At 42.6% G+C, this 24,930-nt stretch overlaps 1 protein-coding gene across 1 annotated transcript in view; it reads right to left on the reverse strand.

Annotated features, from left to right (window-relative positions):
* Nucleotides 1–15,591, reverse strand: part of PDZD8 (PDZ domain containing 8) — an 82,933-nt gene extending 67,342 nt beyond the window's left edge. The window contains exon 1 of the mRNA XM_065923405.1: nt 14,433–15,591. Within this exon, the coding sequence (XP_065779477.1) occupies nt 14,433–15,304 (872 nt within the window). The 5' untranslated portion in view covers nt 15,305–15,591. The remainder of the gene's footprint in view (nt 1–14,432) is intronic.
* Between the last annotated feature and the right edge of the window lie 9,339 nt (nt 15,592–24,930).

Raw genomic sequence — 24,930 nt, forward strand, 5'->3', positions numbered from 1 at the left:
AATATTCATGTAGAGGTTTATGAGGCCTTGTCAAGGAGGGAAGGTGTTGTGTTAACATGATTTAGAGTCATACACACACAGATTATGGTCCCAGTTCCTAGATATTTCTTTCAAAATAATCAAAGGGGGGGAGCATGGGAAAATACAGAAGATCAAAAGTGCCTACAAGTTAATGACTATCTGGATACAGATAATGGGGTTTATCAAACTATTCTCTTAACTTTTGAGTAAGCTTGAAATTTCCCATAATGGAGAATTAGAAGTTTGTTCTGTAAACTAAAACAACTTGGATTCTTTCTTTCCTTTCTCTTCTGTACTTTCCTTAGCAACATCATTTGCTCTCACTGCGTCTATGAATTCCATATATTTATGCTTAAAAGTAAATGGAACACCTTTCCTTCAAACTTGCTCCTCCTCTCCTGTTTTCTCTTCTTGGCATCATTGATCTCATGAACTCTTAAAAATCTGAAGGTAACTTGTACCTCGTCCTCACAACCAACCAGTTCCACCTCTGTTCCCCCAATTTCCTACTGTTAATATTCTAATATTCTGTGTTCTCCACTAGCTTGGTTCAGGTTATCAATGATTAGTCAGAATTTTGTGACTTCTAAAATTATGTTTCCTCTTCTTAAAAAAGACCATTTTCTGAACCAAAAACAAGAGCCTCTGTCTTTTTTTTTCTCTAAATAAAAAGCTACCTCCCAGGACTATTAATTAGAGAGTTCACACATGTGAAGCACCTCGTAGTTCTCAGCAGGTAACAGGTACACAAATGCTAGTTTTCTCCCTTCTCTGCGCTTGAGTCTCATCAAATTGGCTTCCTTAATGTCCCTAAAGATAGTACACAGTGTCCTGATTCTGTTCCTTTGCTATTTCTTCTACCCACACTAAACTTCCATCCCATCTCCCTAGGTCTAAAGCCACACCATCCTTCAACAATCAGCTTAAATGTCATCTTATCCCTTCAACAAAGGTTTACTGTGTTTAAAGATGGAGAGACCAGTCCCAGTCAGGCACTCAGAGGCGAGTCTTATCTCAGGCTCAGGAACATAACCAGCACTACATCCTGCCTAATGAAGAGTAGAACAAGCAGATATGAGCAGGCAACTGGGAGTTCTGTGTGGTTTTTGCCTTTTAGTCTGACAGTCTTGACTCTCTCACATTAGGAACTAGCAAACATAAATGTGCTCCCAAATCTCCTAGACCAAATATATAAACTAGACAAATCAGTGGTGATCATTTCAAAATGTGTCTCCATTCATTGTTCTTCAGAGGTACCTCAGTAGTCATTTAAAGAAAGAGTTCTCCTGGTGTATTTAAATATCATCACAAACCTCTATTAGTCATAACTTGTATGGTGCCCCTTATTACGCAAAGTACAGTACACATGCAAAACCGTATGTAATGAGAAAGAAAACAAAGTACAAGTAGTTCGAAACACTCTTTATTTTCTATATTGGTAAACTATGGACCTAAATTTCAAATCTTCTATTTTATGTAGACAACTCAACTAATATTACACTAAAAAGACAATTCATACACCAAGCTCCTCCCCTCAGCAAGGTTAGCACAGCCATATTATTTCCCCTGAGAGACTTGTCTGCCTGCTAATCACTCTGATCCTGTAACTAGCCTCGGATGGTAAGTTCCTAATTTACACTATTCAAAGTCACCTCCTCTCTAACAGCAGCCCCCTCCCCGCTCCCACCATCTGGTCACAGCTTCTCACTAATCACATTACATGTCTGTCTCTCTGTGGTTCTCCCACACCTCCCACTCCTCCCAGCTAAACAGGGAGTTGCCTGAAGAGAGGAAACATCTATGGCAGGTAGTACAGAAGAGTGGTTAAGAGCAGACTCTGGAGCCAGACAGCTGGGCTTGGGATCCTGTTCTGCCACTTTGCAGCAACGTGACCCTGAGTCAACTATTGCCTTTAAACCTCAGTTTCCTCATATCAGAAGGAGGACAATAACAATGATCTCACAGTGCTGTTATAAAGATTACAAGAAATAATGTAAAGCACTAAGCATCCTTCACTTCTCAGTTCCTTTTTTACATGGTAGTTTAAAGCAGTGGTAAGGACACAGATTTTAGTTAAGTCTTAGTTTTGAATTTCAGGTCCAACACTTATTAGCTTTGAGACCTGGGCAAGCTATTTCAACTTTCAGAGCCTCAGTCTCTCCATCTGTAAACATACGGTAGTAATTAGAACCTGTCTTACAAGGTTACTCTAAGGATTTGATGAGAAAGTTCACATAAAGCATTTGGCATAGTGAGATGCTCTAGAAACATTTCCTGTCAAACTTTCTATTTATTTGAAGGCTGGTCTCCTAGAGACATGTCAGACAGCAAACTTCTTCCCTTCCACAAGGAACCATCTCAGGTCTTAGTATTCATCATGGATGATGTTCAAGATTGTAGCTGTTTGTCTTTCTTGAATTTCAGATTTCACATGACCATGATTTCAGTCACTCCACTAGTTGGCCTTTTAAAAACTGTGTCCTTTGTGTGGATATAAATTTGCAAGTGCAAAGAAACAAGTTAATAATAGCCAGTATGCTTCCCTACCTTAGGTATCACCTTTATATTTCTGTGTCATTACGCTTTTTAAACAAAGACTTATATTAAACTGAATATATTAATACACTGCATGGGTTTCTTAAGGAAACCCACACAGAATTGTTCTATTTATGGAATTCCTTGGGGCACATTAGGTGGATCAAGTTCATACTTGGGAAAATGATTTTAATTTCTGTACTCCTGGGGAGAAAAAAGTACTTCTAAGTGGTAATTAAACTAATAAAACCGAGGATAACAAATAATGTTACAAAAAAATTTTCCCTCCTGCTCATTCATCCATACATCCTCTACCTAATATGCAAGGTTCACTTTTATCCAAACTCCTAATTCTGCATACACTAATCAAGGTCTAAGATGTTACAGAATTTTCTGAAGTGGTTTTATATATAGGCTGACAAGAGTGATAACAGAGGCTGCCAAGTCCCTCACTAAAGAACTCAATAGCTGGTGACTCAAAGGTGAGTCAGTGTTAACTGATATCCTATGCATGAGAGAGATAAAGTATCAAATGAGATGAGTTGCTCAGGAAACCAAAGCAAGTCTCTTGACCACGTCTAATAGATCTATCTTTTTATGTTTATCACAACCTACAACGTGAAGGTCTCTTACCATGGCCTGTGACCAATTACATTGAAACTCTAAGCTTTCATGAAGCTTAAAATAAAGGTAAGCAACTGACCCCTAAAATGGCCTTTCATTTAGATAAACTATATTCATGGGCTTTACTACAGACTAAGATCACCATGATTTATCTCCTTATACTTCATGAATTTCAAAATACCTGAACTAAATCTGTGCTATCTACTATTCCAGAATGAGTAAACAAAAGCTGTCATATTTCACTACAAACATTTACTTAAATTCTTTCCATGTAAAGAGTCTGCAATTCTGCTACTGCTACTGCTAAGTCACTTCAGTTGTGTCTGATTCTGTGCTACCCCATCCCTGGGATTCTCCAGGCAAGAACACTGGAGTGGGTTGCCATTTCCTTCTCCAATGCATAAAAGTGAAAAGTGAAAGTGAAGTCACTCAGTCTTGTCCGACTCTTCCCGACCCCATGGACTGCAGCCTACCAGGCTCCTCCATCCATGGAATTTTCCAGGCAAGAGTACTGGAGTGGGGTGCCATTGCCTTCTCCGGTCTGCAATTCTAGTCCTGATTGAAATCCAAAGTTAAATATTGAGAACTAATAACCTTCCCAAACTTTAAAATAGGCCAGACATCATCGTCCTGAATTTTACAGAATATTGTACTTAATAATGGTGAGAACAAAACAAAATTTTCAGTGTGTTATAAAAATAATTATCATACGATGAAATGAGCTACAGAAGAATGGCTCTTAACTTCAGCTACACCAAGTTTCACAGAACTAAAAGCTTTGAATAATTTACTTGCTTGACCAAATAACTAAGTAGAGAGATTGTGCAGTCAGCAACCACATCCATCCTTAGTAATGAGTATGAGTATAATCTCACAAGCATGAAAGGCTATTGTGTGAGGAGGACATTAGGTTAGCACACACCACCAGATGCTCTGTTTAGCAGATACTGATGCCTGCATGAAACAGCTGTACTAAGAACACAGTCATTTTCAAAACAGAGATTCTTATAGCCAGCTGCTAAACAGAAATACTTTCTCCCCATATTGCTCCTGAAGATTTTACAGCAAAAAAAAAAAAAAAAAAAAATACTAAAAACAACAGTCACTTATAATGTAGATAATCTAGGAGGATATGGAGTTGATCCTAGCAGAAGTACCATTTCTAAACACACACCTATTCAGTGACAGGCACATACCTCACCAAATGAAACAAGTGCACATTAACAGGCACATAATGCAAAAGAATGCGTGCATGCTCAGTTGCTTCAGTTGTGTCCAACTCTGTGACCAGGCCCCGCTGTCGTGGGATTCTCCCTGCAAGAATACTGGGAGTGGGTTGCCATGCCCTACTCCAGGGCATCTTCCCCACCCGGGGAACAAACCTGTCTCCCCAGCATCTCCTGCACTACAGGCAGATAAAACATCTTTACTGTTGTGCTTGCTAATCAGCATGTTTGTTGTAAGTACATATCAAGAAAAACTAATTATGCTGGGGAGGGGGAAATTGTGCAGCTTTTTAATCAAAGTTATGCAAATCAAGGCATAGATATTTTAGTAATTCACATAGCATATTATCAGCTCCATTCCCCCTACAATATATAAAGAATTCATGGGCACAAAATAAAGACCCAATGTGCTGATTACAGAAGAAATACATGTTCTGAAGCATTCAGCTGGTTTTAAGAAAACTGGTAATTATGTGAAAATAAGTTTTATTGTATCTGTCCAAGGGAAGGATGATAACCTAGTTTATCAATACTGACCTTTCCAAACAATGTGAAATCAAAAACCAGGGCTTCTAGAGTGTCAGAGAAGGTTGCAAATGCATTCATGTTTTGTCTTTGTTTGTGTGTAAGAATCAGAGGAAGAGAGATGGTGTCCATGAGGTGCCTGACAGACCTTAAAGTCAGCACTGTCAACTTTTGGAAACCTCAATCAGCATCATTGGAGTGCATGTATGTGTGTTGGGAGGAAGGCATTCCTCCTCAGTACTGATTTTACAATCAGAATTGGATTATACATCATCAGTCTGTGTTTATAACCACAACCTTCAACCATTAAAAAAAAAAGTTAATATATTCTATACATTCCATTTAAAGAAAGTCAACGAATAGGCATTCTTCAGACTAAATTCAAAATCCCAGCACTTGAGTTACAAGGCTGAGTTCACTTTGTGAGAATTTAAGTGTATCCTTAGGATTTGGGCAGTTTCTATATCACACACAGAAACACAATGTGTCAGTAAAAAGTCTGTGCAAAAAAACCCAATAATTCCACACGTAACACGCTAATGTACTTTTTTATATAGGATAACTAAAAGGTGATACGGAAGCAAGGACCTGAAAAGTGACAGGGTGAGCTCTTTGGCTATTTGTGGGAAAAATATTCCCAGAGAACAACTAGCCAAGGCCTCAGGATGGCTGCAAGATTGGAGTGTGAGAACACTCAGGAGGCTAGAACAAACTGAGAGGAAGAGGTATGGAATATAAGGTCAGAGTCAGAGAAAATAAGTTAGAGAAAATAAAGTATGACCAGGAACGGAATAAATCAGTGAATTAGACCTAAACATGCTGCCTGGAGGGATGTTTGTGTTACACCTACAAACCAATTTTCAGGGTCACATTTATATTACACTCCCCATTTTTTTTATTGAGGAGAAAAGGATGGGGACACAGAGAGGGAGCAAAAGAGGAAGAGACAGGCACCTCCTCAGTATATAAGAGGCTTGTATATTTGTGTTTGAGCATAAGAGTTTGGTGTACACCTGAAAGGCTTGTATTGATGTACCTGTGATTGAGCACAGAGCTGGGTGTACACCACAAACTTAACAATGGGTATATCGAGGAATGAAATTAAAAGGGAGAGGAGTATATTTTCAACTCCTTAATGCTCCTAAATACTACTTGAACACTGGCAAAAAAAAAATGGGGGGAAAAAAAAAACAAAAAAATACATACTCCTTCAAAAAAACAAATCACAAGAAAAAAAACTAGTATCTACTCAAAGATATATAGATAGAGGAATGTCTGTGATACCATTATTTATATTAGTGAAAAACTGGGGAAAAAATCAACAAGGTGGTACTTACAATCAGGGTAATTCCAAGCACCTTTAAAAAGAAAATAAAGCAGGTACATTTAAAAACCTAAGATACAGTGAGTAAAACATACCAAAAAAGCAAGATGCTAACAGTGGGATACCAACTGTTTTTATAAATTAGTAACAAATTACAGGGGCTTCCCAGGTGGCATTAGGCGTAAAGAATCCACTTGCCAATGCAGGAGACACTGGTTGGATTCCCTGGGTTGGGAAGATCCCCTGGAGGAGGAAATGGCAACCTGTCCTAGCGTTCTTGCTGGGAGGATCCCATGGACAGAGAGAAGCTCCAGTACTTTGGCCACCTGATGTGAAGAGACAACTCACTGGAAAAGACCCTGCTGCTGGGAAAGATTAAAGGCAGGAGAAGAGAGTGGCAGAGGATCAGATGGTTAGATAGCATCACCAACTCAATGGACAGGAATTTAAGCAAACTCTGGGAGATAGTAAAGGACAGGGAAGCCTGCTGTGCTGCAATCCACAGGGTCACAAAGAGGTCACATGACTTAGTGACTGAACAACAACAAATTAGAATACATTTAGAAAAAAATATGGAAGAATAGTCCCTGAATTTAACAGTTTTCTTTAAGAAGACATATTACAGGAGATTTTCCACTGTGATTTTCTCTAACAGATTTTCTCTGTATTTTTTTTTACAATGAGCTTATCACTCATTTGAAAAGAGAAATTTTTTTTATAGTATCACCTAACAAATTTCTGACATATCTCTAGCAAAACGTGACGAATGCAGGATAATCAATAAATGAGTACATTCGATTAGTTACTAAAGGAAAGATATTTATTCAGTAGGTATCATATATGACATTTATTATCTCCAATTAGATATTATTTCATCTCCATTTTACAAATATGGAAACTGAGAATAAGAGAAGATAAAAGCCTTTTGTCTAAGGTCCTTTTGAGCAGTAGAGCGCTGAATTAAGGTATATGGTAATCCAAAGCTCTATTTACTGGAATAGAGAATTGAAGTACTTCTCTGTAGCCTCAAACAAAAGAGTGAAATAATTCCACAGCACTGGCAGCCTCTCTGTAACACCTGTAGTTCTACTCATTTGAAGGTAAATAATTAACACTTACATCTCATTTTTCCCTAATACAAATACAGTAAGTATGTGGTTTTATCAGAGTCCTAACAATTTGGCACGGAGAAGGCAATGGCACCCTACTCCAGTACCCTTGCCTGGAAAATCCCATGGATGGAGGAGCCTGGTAGGCTGCAGTCCATGGGGTTGCGAAGAATCAGACACGACTGAGCAACTTCACTTTCACTTTTCACTTTCATGCATTGGAGAAGGAAATGGCAACCCACTCCAGTGTTCTTGCCTGAAGAATTCCAGGGATGGCGAAGCCTAGTGGGCTGCCGTCTATGGGGTCGCCCAGAGTTGGACAGGACTGAAGCGACTTAGCAGCAGCAGCAGCAATCTGGCAAGAGAGATTTCGAAACTACTCTGTAAAACTTCTGCTAATGACCAGGTAGGCGCTTTACAACTTTCCAATGAAGTGTGATGTGCTCTGATGTCATGACAAAAGTATTGGTAGGTCCTATGACTCTAGAAAGAAACAAAGGGATTAACAGCATTTGTTTCCTGATGACAACGTTAGGAGGGTATGGAGAATGAAAAGGGAAGAAATGCTGGGTCAGTGAACCATAGAAGCCATACAAGAAGGCCAGCAAAAGTATGAAGTGCTTAATATTTTTTTTCAGAAGATTAGTTTTAGTTATATTTATGGGAACAAAATTGTATTCCTTTGTGTTTACTATGCAACCTGGGTTAAGAACCCCAGACAGGTTTCCAGGGGACTAAAAATTCCATGAAATTAAACTGTTTATGCATTTTTCTGCAAAGTACCACAGTTATCATTAGCTTTCCAAAAAGATAGGACTCTCAAAAAAAGGTTTAAAAGTACCTTTCAATGTATTGTATATGCACACATGTTCCTTTTTTGTATACACTGAAGTACAGTTTTTTTGTGTGTTTTTTTCTTTAGGGCTTTCTGTTTCAGGGTTTAGACCAGGGATTAGCAAACCTTTTTTTATAGTGGACTAGAAAGGAAATATTTTAGAATCCAATATGGTCTGTTGCACATTCTTCTTCTTTTTGTTTGAACAACTTTAAAATGTAAAGTTAAAAAATGTAAAAGTCATTCTTAACTTGTAGGCCTAGCACCAGTTTGTTTGCAAACTCCTGGTAGAGTAACCATTGATTTATCTCCGTAGAAATAACACACACGACTTTAGGAGTTCAGGACTTTTTAAAAAGACTCTGAGGGTCACTAACCCCCTGGAAGTCTCAAGTTTCCACTGTCTCTGTAAAAATGAGATACCAACTTCTCCTACACAGTTCCTGTAACTATGAAAAAAGATAGCAAGTATTTGGAAGTACACACACAGTGCTTTGCATATAGCTAGCAAACTGATTTTGTTACCTGTGTCTCTATCTCATATGATAGACTAGTAATATTTTATAAGTCAATATTAAGTGTTTGATTAGGCATGCTCCTTCAGTGCAATCTACTTTATAGTGATCTGCTTTGGCTATTTCCAGTAACACAGTAGGGCTTTCTCAGAAGCCAACAGATCTCTACACTACTGATTAGACTCAAACAGCTTCCTCATTATTACTCCTCTTTTCAATATGTAAGCCAAATTTTTAGAACAAAGATTTAATTTTCAATATACTATTTTCCATCTAAAGTGTTTTAAATGCCTAAATCATAGTAATTCAAAATAGCTGAAGAAAACCCAACTTGCAAGAAGTTAAAACCAGCACTAAACTGGAGCATACTCAGGTATTCCAAGGTCACAAAACATTATACAGCACAAAGTAATCAAGTGTTTGCCTAGCAGACACTGATCGCTCCTCTTCATTTCTCACAAAACTGAAGGTCTTAAATATATACAAATGCCAGTATAATGAGCTTTAACTGCTTTCTGTTTTTCCCAGGAAGACTAACCAGCTTGAAAGCATGAACTATGCTATAACCATTTTTATCATCATACTCTTACAACACTAGCTATGGGGTGTGTGTGTGTGTGTGTGTGTGTGTGTGTGTTTTAGCCACTTAGTATTGTCCAACTCTTTGCAACCCCATGGACTATAGCCCACCAGGCTCCTCTGTCCACGGAACTGTCCTCCAGGCAAGAATACTGGAGTGGGTTGCCATTTCCTTCTCCACTTGGTATGATAGTCTTCAGTACTTCAGTTATCTTTAGCTACTAAAAATAAGGGACTATTTAAAAAATGACAATTATTTATCTAAGACAATGTCATCTTACAATTCCATTTATATAGAGATACTCACCTGAGCAGAAGTACAAGAAATAACAAATTAAAAATTAGCTAATACATTACATCATTACTCTAGAACAGTTCGAGTGATACCCCAATGTCCTTGTCTTCACTATCCCAAAGTACCAAAGGTGAATTTTTTCTACTAATATAAGTAAAATTATAATTAGTAGCTATTTTAAAGTATTTTGCAGCCTAAGCAAAGATATTTTTTAAAATCTGTCTATATAAAGAAAGAAAAGTATGAAAGTGTAAGTGAATAAACACAGAACCATACATTTAACTTTACAAACGATTTTGTCAGCTTTCAGAGAATTCACTTTGAAAATTTTTAAGAAGACATTGATTACTAGAAACTATCTTTACTTCCAATATTCAATAAAATTTTAAAAAGTTATAATTAACATTAAGAATAAATGTTTTTCTTTCTCATCTCAGACCAAGGAAGAAATAACACAATTATAAGCTGCTCTATATACTATGAGGCTTTCCAGACCAAGTCTAATTTAGTTCTCTGAAATTAATCATATATTAGAGAAGACACAGATAATTATGCTAAAAGACCCTATCAAACTAAATATAGACCTATCCTCAATCTCCAGTCACTAAGAATATGTGAAAATTTTCTACAAATATATATCAGAACATTTTTAAGAGTAAAAGAATGAAACAGTTTTGACAAAATAGTCATGCTCAGAAGACATTCCATGAACTTGAAAAGTGAAGTTTTCCAATATTTGTTCCATACTAATTTATTAAATTCAAATAGTGTCAATAAGTAGATGCCCCCTTATTTGTAACTCAGAGAAGTAAACACTTATACCTAGTTAACTGATGACCCACACTTTGCACTAAAGCAAAAGTCCAGCAAACTCAAGGGAAAAGCAGCCACTGTCTACTTACTATCATTACACTGCAGAGAAACAAAAAACATTTCAAGGGATTTTTAAAAGATTTCCAATAGAATGATGTTTTTAGCATTCAATATTATAATGATAATATCTTTTATAAAATAAAGTTGTTCAGTGAAAGGCTTTTCAAAGATATAACGTTTAAAAAGGGATAAAAATGATCAACCTCTACTACCCAGCTACTAACACTCTTCCCATTTGCAGTGAAGAGCAAGAGTAATGTTCATTTAGTAAGCAATTTCAAATGTATATAATGCCAGGCCAGGCAAGTGTCATCAGTAAATGTTGCAAGTGGGTGGGGACTCACTCAATGTAAGAGCTTCCTGCACCTAGACTCCATCTCTCCCATCTTATTACTGCTAGGACAAATGCAGGCCTAGTGCTTTAAGGTCTTCCAGATTTTCCTAAGAGAAGCCAGAAATCCAAATCATGCAATATTTTCCATTTTTAAATGCTGGCAATGAAGAAACAAAAAAACTACAGTGCAAGCCAAATTAAAAGTACCTACGAACCAGATCTGGCCTTTGAATATGCAACCACTGCTGACTACTCAGCAATGATACCCTAGGAAGAGAAGCATCAGTTCAGAATCTCAAATACCTGACTCGCAAACCCTAAACTCCTCAGGACTATTACTTAGATTTCATGTTGAAAATGGGTTCTCCATGTAGTCAAGAGCACTGGTAACCCACAATTCTCTGCTAATAGGAAATTAAATAAAAACAAAATTTTTGAGAACAAAAAAAAAAAAAATAAGAAGAAAAGAACACTGATGGTAATCTTTTTCTCTATAATTTACTATTTTAAAGTGTACATTTTAAGAAAAAACTCAAAAAAATTAACACTGAGATAGTGACATTGGAATATTAATAAAATTAGAATAATATGTAAAAAAATGTATACTCGTTAAAAAAATACTACAGCCTTTACCAACTATGTTACCTGGGGTAAAATGAAGCATCTTTCAGCTAGGTCCTTAGAAAGCAGCCAACCACTTAAGCTGCCTTCTCATCTCCTGATGAGAACTGGTAGCCCTGATGGGCCACTTTACACTTTCACTTTAGCAACATGAAAATGGAAAAACAAATGAAAAGGGGGAAGAAGTGACAACAAGGCCAACTGTTAAAGATATTTCTCCTTTATAATAATTTCAAGTGTCAAGAGACCCTAAGATTCAATATAGTTTTCTTTACTGCTTTAGCTCTACTAAGTAGATTAGGCAGATAAAAAGGATAAACTAGCAAGACCTTCTATTTGGAAACAAAATCTGCTGGATTAAAAATGAAATGCTAAACAGGGTAGCACCCAAAGATTTAACCTTATGATTTAAATTTTAAAAAATTTAAAAGGAATCTTTCTCAAAACTTCTAATTTAAGGGGGGAAAAAAGCTGTACAGTCATATGCCTCTTAAGAGTTCTCAGTTAATTTGGAAGGATACCCCCCACATACATTATTTTGACGGCATACTTTAAATATCCCTTAAGGACAACACAGTATAGTTTAAGAAAAAAGGGTAGTCTGGTGTATCTGAGCTGGATTTCACCATCTGACAGTTGTGTGACTTTAGGCAAGTTATTTAACTACTCTGAGCACTCTTTCCCATCTATAAAAAAGGAGAAACCACAGCTACTTTAATTCTCATTATGAGAATTGTGACACATCTTAAATGTATTTCAATTCATTCTCTGCTGAAACTTGAATTTGCTCCACAACATCAGTAGTTTAAAATATTCCTGGCAGAACAGCTACACACAGATAAGAGAACTCAACACTTTCTGAAGCAGCACTCTCCATCCTCATACTTCTATCATTTTCTTTTACTAAACTAAAATCAGCTTCCTAGTTACTTCAATGTTACCCCATCAATGTCATTCTAGCTAAATCTTACTAAGTACAGCTAATTCAATCCTCACTAAACTCCAACCTCCATTAGGGTTGAGACTGTATTGAAACCTTGTACCCAGAATAATGGTTAAGCACAGAGCAGATGCACAATAAATATTTACAAATTGAGTGATATATTCTGTGCAGTACTTACTGACTATGCTTTGGAATATAGAGCCCAAGAGTGTAGACTTTTGGAGGTGACCATTTAACTTTTAAGGTTTAAAAGCTGAAATATCATAATACCCAAACACACCCAAGATTTTTAGGTTTTCTAAAAATCCTTTTGGATACAGTAAATAAAAGCAATTTGACTATATTTTAAATGATGATGCTATTCAATTAAACAGACGCTAAAAGTTCCTTCAAAGGAAATAAACCTATTAATGGCTCTATAACTGCTAATCACAATTTCCTTCAGATTTAACTGAATTTCAAGTCAACACTGAAAACAACTAACCAACCAACCAACCAACTCAAAATGACATGTAATCCCATTACATGCTGGTTAACCTGCAAATAACCCCCAAATATCAGTAACAGCTTAGCCAAGTTTTTGGCATCTTAAAGCCACTTAGAAAATATTAGAACTGAAGTTGTGAAAACATATCAAAATCTCTAACAACTTTCTCTCATGACTTTCTCAGCCACACACTGCTATAAACACCTCACTGCTTAAACACTACAACTCACTGAGAATTTAGTCACATATTCCAGAGCTGAAAGAGTAGGTTTCATAAGTATGTTCTACTTCACGGAACAGGAAATCAGACAGTGAATGACCAGTTCACCATCCTGTGCAAATCTATGGAAAATTTTCCATTATAAATTTCTGCCACTTGACGGTTTTAAGCTGTCACTACGCTATTAGCCTAAACAAACACAACTACTAAGGCAAACCTGCCACATAATACAAGTCAATACTCCATCCCAAACAAAAGCATTCCTGAATTATCTGGGTCACTGATGTTTTAAACTGTGGTAGCAAGTTAGTGATCCAGAAATATGTAACTTCCACTAAAGGGAACTAGGTGAGGCAAATACCAGACTGACATAATTTTATGGTAAAGAACAAAATCCTAAAGGGTTAAACACTTTAAGTTAAAAATCTATCTGTTTTAGAAGAAATAGCCATATATGACCCTTCAACACCGACCAAGCCTTCCCAAAGTGAAGACTCCAGCCCCACAAAATTTCTTTTCCCCTTCCACCTCTACGATATTAAAAATAAAAATCCAAACCCTTGTACATTAATCAAAATAGTATACTACATAAAAATCAAGCCGCTAGATATAGGTAGGCTTTACAAAGTTAAAGTCACTAACCTATCTTAAAAATACTACCTGCTGGGCAATTTCTGGTACTGTGGGAGGAGCCTACAGCCAAGTAGAGTTCAAAGGTCAGGGGGCAGCCTGGGGTTGTGCTACAGAATTTACCCCAGACGACATTAGCACAAAATGTACAGAGAACTACAAGATGTATAGGCTCCCAACTCGTTTCCAATTTGCAGTGGGAAAGTATTCCTTTCCAATAGATGCTGCCTCTGCCTTGAAAGTTGCCAAAGCACCAAGGCAAAACTGGCCTGCGGTTGCAAAATACAACAGCTCTGGGCTCCCAGAACACTCCTCATGCCTGTACTTGGTGTCCACGAACAATTTCTCAATGTGGCCAAGGCGATGCTGCAAAGCTGCCCTCAATGCAGCAACCACCTAGAGAAATAGTTTCTCAACAGTCCCAGAGCCGTCCGGGGAGGGAGGGACTTCCCTTCCATTTTCAATATGCTGCTTCGACCCGCGCTGACAACACCGTGGATGCCCAAGAGCACACGTAAAGGCTTCCAGCTTCTTATTAATGCCCTTCGGAAGCAAAGAATGTGGGTACTTAATCGAGGGCCCTGTCCAGGGTGGGGAAGAGCCCTGGAAAGCAGGGGCTGTATAAGTCTCTGCCCTTCCCACCCAACGACGGAGGCAATGCCCTGCCAGGCTCGGGGTCCCAGCAGCCACGGGGCCCAAGAGCCCGAGCGACCTTCCCCCGCAACCTTCCTCTCACCTCATCTTGTAACTCGGAAGGGTGTGCTTGCGCTTGATGATCTTCTTGAGCTGGTTGACGATGAAGGAGGTGAGCTGGGGCAGGGGCCGCCCTTCGAACTGGGAGCGCACCTCGAAGTCGATCCGCGGGTCCTCCACGAAGGAGAAGAACCAGTGGGTGAAGGGCACGCGGGTGAGGACGAAGCGCAGCCTCCCTACCACCCGCGATAGCTTGACGAACAGGTAGGCGGACTTGCCGAAGACCAAGTCCACGTCGATGGCCAGGTGGAAGCCCCCGTTGTACTCCACCTCCGCCTCGAAGGCCAGCTCCTCGGGGGTGGTGGCGGGGGGCACCGCCTCCCCCTCGGGGCCGTCGGGCTCCCCGGTGGCCGAGGGCGCCACGGGCCGGAGGAGCCGGATGGTCTTGATGAAGGGCACGGTCTCGCCCAGGAACACGTCCCGCAGGCTCAGCCCCTCCAGCAGGCGCCCAGCCGTCTTGGTCTGCAGCAGCTCCTCGAACTCCACCTTGATCTTCTTGGTGACCCAGCGGCGGGCAAGTGCGGTGTCCCGCAGCTCCCGGAACAAGAACAGGATGATGGCGTTGAGGAAGTAGCAGGTCTCGCGCGTCGGCGGGGCGGGGGTCTCGGGGGCCGGGGTCGCGCCGCCCTCGGGGGGCCCGCCAGAGGGCTCCTCAGCCCCGCCGCCGCCGCCATAAAGGTACTCTCTCAGGGACAGGCCCGGCACCGGCTTGATATAGCGGAAGCCGTCGGCCGCGCGGGCGGCCTCGTCCGGCGGCGGCTCGGGCTGTTTGCGGTAGAGCAGCAGGAACTGGGTGAGGAGCGTGAGGAAGGAGCCCAGCACGGCCGACGCCAGGATCATGAGGAGCAGCCCCATCCCGCCGCCGCCGCCGCCGCCGTCGCCGCCTGGGGCGCCCGGGCCCTTGCCCCAGCGCACACAGCGCCGCTTTCTTCACGCCGCCCTCCCCGCCGACTCCATCTTGAGGACATCGGGCGGCGGGGGTCGGAGCAAGCCGCACGCTGGGCCTCGGCCCGCGGCTCCGGACCGCGCGCTGCGGCTCCCGAGCCTGCGGCGGCCCCGCGCCCCCTCAGACACTCCCGGAGGCGGCAGCCGTGGTGGCGGTGGCGGTGGCGGCGGCGGGGGCGGGAGGGGGCGGAACGGCGCCTCCCTCCGGCCGCCGCTCAATGGACGAGCGGTGCGTGACGTCAGGAGCGTACTCGCTCCCGGCGGCGTCGCCTGGCAGCCGGCGCCCGAGCATGCGTACGCGGGTCCTTCTTCACCTCTTGGGCGCCCTTCCAGCCCCGCCCCCCACGCCAACATTCTAGTCCCCCGCAGTCCACGTGGCTGTCACTTCGGAAGCCGCTGTCCGGATCTAGGAGGATAACCGGGGCCACCAGCTGGAGGATAAGAGGCCGGGCGGAGAGGGCGTGGCGGCGTGTTCTTGATCCCGGTCATCCCGTTATCTTCTAATGCGCCCATCCCCCTTCATTGGCCTCGGTCCCTGTCTATTACCTCTGCTGCAGTGTGATTCTTCCACTCGCGCCCCTGAGAATGGGCTGGCGGCTTTCCCTGCAGGGCAGCGCCGCAGAGGATCTGAGCTAGCGGTCCGGAGACTTTCCAAGCCGAGGACAAGATTGCATTGCCTTGGAGACTGCCGTAACCGACCATCAGTCTGACCAACAGACGCTCTGCGTCCGCAGAGGGTGGGCCCTGGGAAGGAGGGACAGACCAAAAAAAGGCGTCAGATGCGAACTAACTTTACTACCTAGAGAGATATTTGAGATTTAAACCAGAAGGACAGAAAAGAACCGCTACAAGGAATGAATGAGGAGTGAGATGAACTTGCCAGATGATTGGAAGATGAATAGTCACCGTCAAGCTCTTGCAGTGGGTTAAGCCCCTGAGTGTATTGCCACGTTTAGCCCATTTAAGAGACAGTTTTAGTTAGCCACCAGTTTTAGTTAGCCACCATCCGTTTTACAAATGCAAACGCTGGCGCAGAGGGAAAGGAAGTTGCCGGGTTACACAATGGAGCCTGGTTTGTCTAAAACTAAACCCTAAGTCTTCGGTCACTACTCTGCACTTGGGTAGCAAGATTGCTAGAGTTGGAAGGGGGCTGATTGGTTCCCTGGGGCACAGGAAGGGGGAGTTGAGGTAGGGGGAAGGGTGGGGGTGAGGAAAGACTTCAGGAAATTTTGCACAGGGTAGCACCTTGAGGAAAGCCATAGAGTTAATGAAGCCAGGTTGCCCAGCAACAACGTTACTCCCCCTGCCGTCTGGTTACATCATAAATGCTTCTGTGCCTCAACCGCAGGGACAACACAAAGATCTGCCCCTACTCTCACTCGGGTCAGATCAGTTCAGTTCAGTCGCTCAGTCGTGTTGGACCCTTTGTGACCCTACTGACTGCAGCATGCCAGGCCTCCCTGTCCATCACCAACTCCTGGAATTTACTCAAACTCATATCCCTTGAGTCTGTGATGCCATCCAACCATCTCATCCTCCGTGGTCCCCTTCTCCTGCCTTCAATCTTTGCTAGAATCGGGGTGTTTTCAAATGAGTCAAGTTCTTCGCATCAGGTGGCCAAAGTATTGAAGTTTCAGCTTCAAAATCAGTCCTTTCAATGAATATTCAGGACTGATTTCCTTCAGGATGGACTGGATGGATCTCCTTGCAGTTCAAGGGACTCTCAAGAGTCATCTCCAACACCACAGTTCAAAAGCATCAATTCTTCGGTGCTCAGGTTTCTTTATAGTCCAACTCTCACATCAGTACCTGACTACTGGAAAAACCATAGCTTTGGGGAGGGGCGGGAAAAAAAAAACCATAGCTTTGACTAGATGGACTTTGTTAGCAAAGTAATGTCTCTGCTTTGTAATATGCTGTCTAGGTTGGTCATGCTTTTCTTCCAAGGAGCAAGCATCTTTTAATTCCATGGCTGCAGTCACCATCTGCAGTGATTTTGAAGCCCAAAAAAATAAAGTCTGTCACTGTTTCCACTGTTTCCCCATCTGTTTGCCATGAAGTGATGGGACCAGATGCCATGATCTTAATTTTCTGAACTAAGGGTCAGAATACTCCATATGTAAAAGTCTCATAGGTTCTGGATGGCCTTAAGGGGCCAGGGCAGGCCTCCTCTCTAGTTCTGGAAGATCCCCAAGCCAGTGACTGTCCTGAGTCTGGGTGAGTCTAGAATGAAAACAGAATTCTGACCCAGCTGGAGCAGGTATAGAACTTTGGAACCAATCTGACCTCGTCTTACTTACTCATGCCCAAGTCAGAGAAGGCAATGGTGACCCACTCCGGTACTCTTGTCTGGAGAATCCCAAGGATGGAGGAGCCTGGTAGGTTGCCACTATGGGGTCACACAGAGTCGGACATGACTGAAGCGACAGTAGCAGCAGCAGCATGCCCAAGTATGAGACCAGAATGACTCCTTTACTATGAAAATGTAAGGCTGCTGAGAGAACTAGGCTCAAAACCATATTCCACATCCTGTGGAAGTTCAGAACCCTGTAGGGATATCTGGGAGCTCCAAGCAGCCTCTTTTCCTGCAATCACCTCTGGCTCCTGCCTCTGCTTCTGGGCTGCTGTCTCAGTTCTATACTGTTTCAACGCAAATGGGAAATGTAGACCCTTAATTTCCACCAAAAACCTTTGTAATACTCCTGCACCATTGCAGTAAGGCTTCCCTGATGACTCAGAGGGTAAGGAATCTGCCTGCAATGCAGAAGACCTGGGTTCAATCCCTGGGTAGGAAAGATCCCCTGGAGAAGGAAATGTCAACCCACTCCAGTATTCTTGCCCGGCAAGTTTCATGGACAGAAGAGCCTGGTGAGCAACAGTCCATGAGGTTGCAAAGAGTCAGACAGGACTGAGCCAATAACACGTTCACATTGTACTAAACATCCCAGAAGCTGGAGGTGAGGTGAAAAATTATCTGAGTAATCTTCACATTACTGAGATACAAAACCTTCAAATTGTGTGTTAATGCATTAAGCATCTTAAAATATTTTTCGCCCACTTCCCTCCCCCACACAGAAGTTGATGATTTTCCTGGGAGTCTCAGTCTCAGACTCCATCTTGCAGGCTGTTCCCTCTTCTGCCCTCCTACCTCATCCTTAATCCTCAGATTATCTCTGAGAACCTCAGATCTTCTCAGTCCATTATATAGGGTTGATCAGGTGCCCAGCAGAACTTGTCCCCTAAAGTTCGTTCATTCGTGCTCATGCTCAGTCATGTTCAAATCTCTGCCACCCCATGGACTGTAGCCTGCCAGGCTCCTCTCTTTCTGGGACTTGCCAGGCAAGAATGATGGAATGTGTTGCCATTTCCTTCTCCAGGGAATCTTCCCAGCCCAGGGATTGAACTGGCGTCTCCTGCATTACAGGCAGTTTCTTTACTGCTGAGCCAGAAGGAAAGCCCATGTGTCAGGCTTAGTGTTACAGATTTTATGTGCCTTATTCCATTTAAAAATTAAGATGTCCATAAGCATTGGCCCTGTCCCTCAACCCTGCCCAGGCCTGGGATAGCCAGTCCACTTCCTGTCTAGCTGACCTCATCATAGCCCATCTGGCCAACCCACTCCCACATTTCAACAGTGTCTGCCAATTCAAATGTCTGCCAGGTTGGGGGCTTCTCTTCTTATGCCTTTCATTAAGAGCAGCTAACCCAGGGTTTCTGAACCTTGGCACTATTGTCATTTAGAGCTGAAAAATTCTTTGTTATGAGGGATGTCCTATGCATTGTGGGAGGTGATACTGTATTCCTAGAAGCTTATTATTTTTAATGGCATTCTAGGGAAGAATAGAAATTCAGCAACCTTTTAAAAATATTAATGCTAGTTCACAGAAACTCATAAGTCTGAGAACCTTTGACCCCACCAGCTCTCAAGGTTTATGATTCTGAGTATGTTTTTGAAGGAAGAAGTACTTGGCCAGCCTTTTAATGAGTTTCAAATGATGTCATTGAAATGTATCTGCCCCACCAGCCTTCCTGGGAAGTATCCATTTCAAGAGGAAAGGCAGTTGAATACTGGAAGATGGGGTACAAATAAGACCAGCATTCTCTCCAGCCAGACAGAGGTGTGAACCACGTCTGCTATTAAACTCTGAATTCCTCTTGGTGAGGGAACAAATAGGATGAAAAAGCCAAAGCATGTGAATATGGAGGCTTTGTGAGTAACCTACTAACCATTTATAAAAATGATACAAAATAATGCAAATGTCACAAGATATGGAGAAAACTGTAGAGAAGTTTAGAATGCACTGAAGATAGTTAAAGAGAAAGAACGTTAGAACATTGATGATACTGAAGCTTTATACAACCTTGCAGTCCCACCTCGGGACCTCTTTTGCTTTAGAGAAATATATCCCTTAAGCTATCTGGCTATTTCTCAGGTCTCTGTTGTTGTTTAGTCGCTAAGTTGTGTCCAACTCCTTTGAGAACGCATGGGACTCAATCCTGATACAGGCTCATCACATCTTTTGGTCATCACTTGTACAACGTGTCTTATAAACAACACAGTGTTTCCCAGTCCTCAACATAGAGCTTGGAAGATAGTAAGTGCTCAACTGATATTTATTAAATGAATGAATGTATTCACATGTCATCCTCTCTCTCTCTCACTTTTGGTGAGAGAGAGCTACCCTATTTTTCTGAAACTTTGAGACCACTTGTTTGAAGAAAGAGGCTAGGGAAGAGGCAGCGGTGATACCAGAATGCCCCATTAAGACTGAGAGAAGAGACACTACCCTTGGCTGTACTCTGCAAAGCAGAGGAAGGTAACTGTGGGGGAGGATGATAGGCTGCAGCTGCAAGAGGCGTGGAGTTTGTAAGCCCTTGAGATCTACTGGTGGATCCAGATCTACTGTTGGGAATCAGTGTAACTGATGGGGTCCCAGGGCACATTCACCTCTTCTGTTTTTATATTCACTCCTTAGGTGATCTAATTCAACCACATGACTTCACATAATACTGAGCAAAACTAAGCTGATATTCCCCACTACTGGTTCTTCTGAGGGGCAGCCCTCAGTTAATGGTGCCTCTGTCCTTCTAGGTACTCAGGCCAAAACTTTTGTGTTGTCCTTGATACCTTTCTTTTGCGTATATCTACATATGGTCCGTTGATCAATCCTGTTGGCTCTATCTTCAAAATATATTTGGAATTTTACCAATTCAACATCCTGGTTCAAGCACCATATTGGGCCTGGATTTTCAGAGCAGACTCTTCACTGGCCTGTCTCTTTCTTCCCTGGCCACCTTGATGTCTGTTCAAACACAGACGCCCCTGTGGCTGCATTAAAGCATAAGTCTGATTGTTTCACTCAAGTGCTCAAAACCACCAATGTCGTCTTGGTGGGCAGAATAGTGACCCCCTCAAAGATGTCCCCATCCTCATCCCCAGGACCCTTCAGTATGTTGTGTTATACAACAAAAAGGAATGAATGTTGCAGATGGAAGTAAGGTTGCTATTCAGCTTCCTTTAAGAGAGGGATATTATTCTGGATTATCCAGTTGTGTCCAGTATGATCATAAGAGTCCTTAAAAGTGGAAGAAGGAGGGAACTTTCCTGGAGGTCCCATGGCTAAGACTCTGAACTCCTGATGCAGGGTGCCCAAGTTCAATCTCTAGTTAGGGAATAGATCCCACAGGCCACAACTAAGAGACTGTATGCAGCAACCTAAGACCCCACATGCTGTAACTAAGACCTGGCTCAGTCAAATAACCAAACAGAAGTTGTTTCTTTTTTCTAAGTGGAAGAGGGAGGCGGGACAGAAGATCAGAATGACATGATGGGAGAAAGACTCAGTCCACTATTGCTGACTTTGAAGATGGGAGAGGGCCAAGAGCACAAATTGTGGCAGCCTCCAGAAAGGCACACTTTAATTTCCATCCAGTGAGATTGCTGAAAGTTGGGCTTTTGACCTCCAGAACTGTAACAGAATAAATTTGTGTTAAGCCCCTGTTTGTGGTTAATTTGCTATACGAGCCACAAGAAACTTACACAGTTCCCTGTCTCAGGCAAGGTGAAAGCTGGTGTTGAACAGTGAAACCCAAGGTTCCAGATGACCTGGGCCTGTTGCCTATCATCTTCCACTTTCCACCTCATTCACTCTTCAGCCATCCTTTTGATCCAGTCATTAATCTACAGCTTTGTAGAAGGAATGAATGACTTTGAAACTTCATTTTCCAGAAGAAAGAAGTGACTTGCCCTGGTGCCCCAGCAGGGACTTGAACTCAGGACTCCTGTCCAGCTGCCAGTGGGTTACTGATTCTCTGGTGCTTAGCTTTTATTTCAGTTTCTTTCCCTAGAAAGTCTTGTGGTTACATTTTCCTAACCACCTACTGAAGTGTTTAAATTCTCTTTCAATAAGGGAGTCTTTCTTTTGGCCATATTCCTTGCCAGAAAAGTAGCTCGTTTCTTGCTGTCTAAAATTCAAACACAGGGACTTCTCTGATAGTCCAGTGTCTAAGCCTCTGAGCTCCCAATGCAGAGGGGTTGGGGTTCAACCCCTGGTCAGGGAGCTAGATGCCACTTGTTGCAACTAAATATCCTGTGTGCCAGAAGTAAGACCCAGCGCAATCAAATTAATAAAATAAATAGAATTCAAAGACAGAAATATTTTCTCTTGAGAAGGCAGAGGAAGATATTCCCAGGGCATCAGACTATAGTGATCAAGACAGGCAAATTCCTTAGGAGGAAGAGTCAGGTGTGGTTTTTCCTTCAGTCAAAGAGGTATTTACTGTGTGGATTCCTGTTTACACCCCGGGATGTGGGGTGACCAGGAGTGAGCTACATATTTAGAAACCAAGGCACTTTTCTAAGTGATGTTGGCCTTGTTAATCTGAGTGCAAATAGCCCTCCTTATTTTGCTGACTTGGCACTTATATTTCCAAAAAAGAAGGTCTGATTGGTTAGCTCCTCAAGCCCCCTCACCCCACTTTTGTGCTGAGTCATCTCAGTGTTGCTCAGCCTCTCTTGTGTTCAACTGATGTGTGTTGCTCTGGGACCGATCTCTGGTCTAGTCCGCTCTGGCCACAGGAGCCAAAGTGGCTTCCTCTCAAAGCTTGTGGGTACTGGCCTGGCCAGTATAGATATAACAGGCCTAGTTATGTCACTGGATATTTTTTTTTTGTCTGCCCAGCACTGGTTTCATTTGGAAACTCCCCCTGGATCAGAGGTCTGAAAACTTTTTCTGTAAAGCAGCAGAAAGGAAATATTTTAGATTTTCTGGGCCATCCGTTCTCTATTGTAACTACTCAACTCTGCCATTGTAGCCAAATACAGCCACAGGCAGTAGATAAACAAATGTCGCTGTATTCCAAGAAAGCTATATTTACAGAAATAGGCAGGGGGCCGTAACTTGCCTACTTCCTGTTCTAGAAGATCTGGAAATTTGCCCTCTATTCACAATCCAGCCTCACCAGCCTCCTCTCAGAAGCTTCATGCTCCAACCCACAGGGCTCTTTCCTTAAGGAGCTCCCAGCCTGAAATATCCTCCTGAACCTTTGTGCGATTAACCCCTACTCCGACCGTCCTTGATGAAAGGTCACCGCCTCAGGTAATTCTTCCCTACTTCCCTGTGGCTCCCCTGGTAAAGAATCTGCCTGCAATGCGGGAGACCTGGGTTTGATCCCTGGATTGGGAAGATCCCCTGGAGAAGGGAAAAGCTTCCCACTCCAGTATTTTGGCCTGGAGAATTCCATGGACTGTATATAGTCCATGGGGTTGCAAAGAGTCAGACATGACTGAGCGACTTTCACTTAACTCTCAGACTGGACCAGATTCCCCTAGTTCCCACTTTCCTAGGGCACCTACCTCTCCTTCATGGCATCTTGGATCATTGTGGCAATTTTCAGTCTTTTCATGTAAGTTTGCTCTCTGTATCCCCTCTAGACAGAAGGATGAGGTTCTGTCTGCTTTGTCCTGAACCAGGCATAGTTCTCAGTGAGTGGTGTTAACTCAGTGTCTATTTCCTGACAGACAGACAGAGACAGAGCGAGAAAGGGAGAGAAAGGAAGGAAAGAAGAAATCAGACCTCAGAATGAGCATCTAAGAGTAACACAGTTACAGGGGACCTTCTTCTTCCCTGTTTATGTTAAAGTCAGGAGAACATGAAAAGCTGGCAACGCTGGTGCTCCTGCCCACCTGTTCAGATGTCTGGTAGCTTTTGGAGCTTGGGGATGCCCTCTGGAGGTGACCTCAAATCTCCGGTCTGACTGCAAAGCCCGGTAGAACGTGTTCTCGAGGCCCTTTCCCCCTATACCTTGGCCCGCCCACATCGCCTTCCTCTGTCCAAGTTCCCCACAGCACTGCACATCAAGGTTGCCTCTCCTAACAACCTTTCCCAAAGTTACTCTGACTTCCTGGGGTCAGATCCCAGCTCCAGGACTTAGAGGTTATATGACCTTGAGCAAGTCACTTAAACTCTCCAAACCTCAGAGTCCTCTCTGTAAAGCACGGATACTAAAATTACCGGTGACACAAGACTATCAGGATTTAATAAAGTAGTATGTAGAGAGTACTTAATAGGAAGTCTGACACATGCTTAGTGTCAATAAGTTATTACTAGCTAAAATTCAGGAAAAGAATAATCTGATTATCTGATTGAAGCAATGGGGCCCCGTCTTAGAATATGTGGACTCAGGGCTAGAGTAGGAATACTGAAAATGTCTGAAAATTATAAATCAGACTGTTAAACAGGATTTGTCTTCTCCTTCTGCATTATGAATATGGATTCACAATGGCAAAACTTTTTAAAAAATCTGCATGTTCTAGTTTTTACATGGCTGAAAGTTGGTAAAATATCAAGGACAACTGAAGTTAATTATTATCGTTTATGTGCTATTGACGGGAGAAGGCAATGGCAACCCACTCCAGTACTCTTGCCTGGAAAATCCCATGGGCAGAGGAGCCTGGTGGGGTGCAGTCCATGGGGTCTCGAAGAGTCGGACAGGACTGAGCGACTTCATTTTCACTTTTCACTTTCATGCATTGGAGAAGGAAATGGCAACCCACTCCAGCATTCTTGCCTGGAGAATCCCAGGGACGGCGGAGCGTGGTGGGCTGCCGTCTATGGGGTCGCACAGAGTCGGACACGACTGAAGCGACTTAGCAGCAGCAGCAGCATGTGCTATTGATGGCCAAGAAATATTTGCATTGTAACAAAGATTCCTACTCAACCCCCGAAGAATTTCTGGGATGAATGCATAAGTATATGTGCTCATTATGTGTCTGATTCTTTGTGAACCCAAACCCATGGACTATAGCCTGCCAGGCTCCTCTGTCCATAGAATTTCCCAAGCAAGAATCCTAGAGTGGGTTGCCATTTCCTACTCCAAGGGATCCTCCAACCCAGGGATCGAACTCGTGTCTCTTGCATCTCCTGCACTGGCAGGTGAGTGGCGCCACCTGGGACCTTTAAAAGGAAATTTGTGTAGTGCTGCCTGCCCTTACTGTCCCTCACTGCCCCCCCTGTCCCCTCCACATCAGAAGAATG

Source organism: Muntiacus reevesi, chromosome 2 (genome assembly GCF_963930625.1).
Source record: "Muntiacus reevesi chromosome 2, mMunRee1.1, whole genome shotgun sequence".
NCBI lineage: Eukaryota > Metazoa > Chordata > Mammalia > Artiodactyla > Cervidae > Muntiacus > Muntiacus reevesi.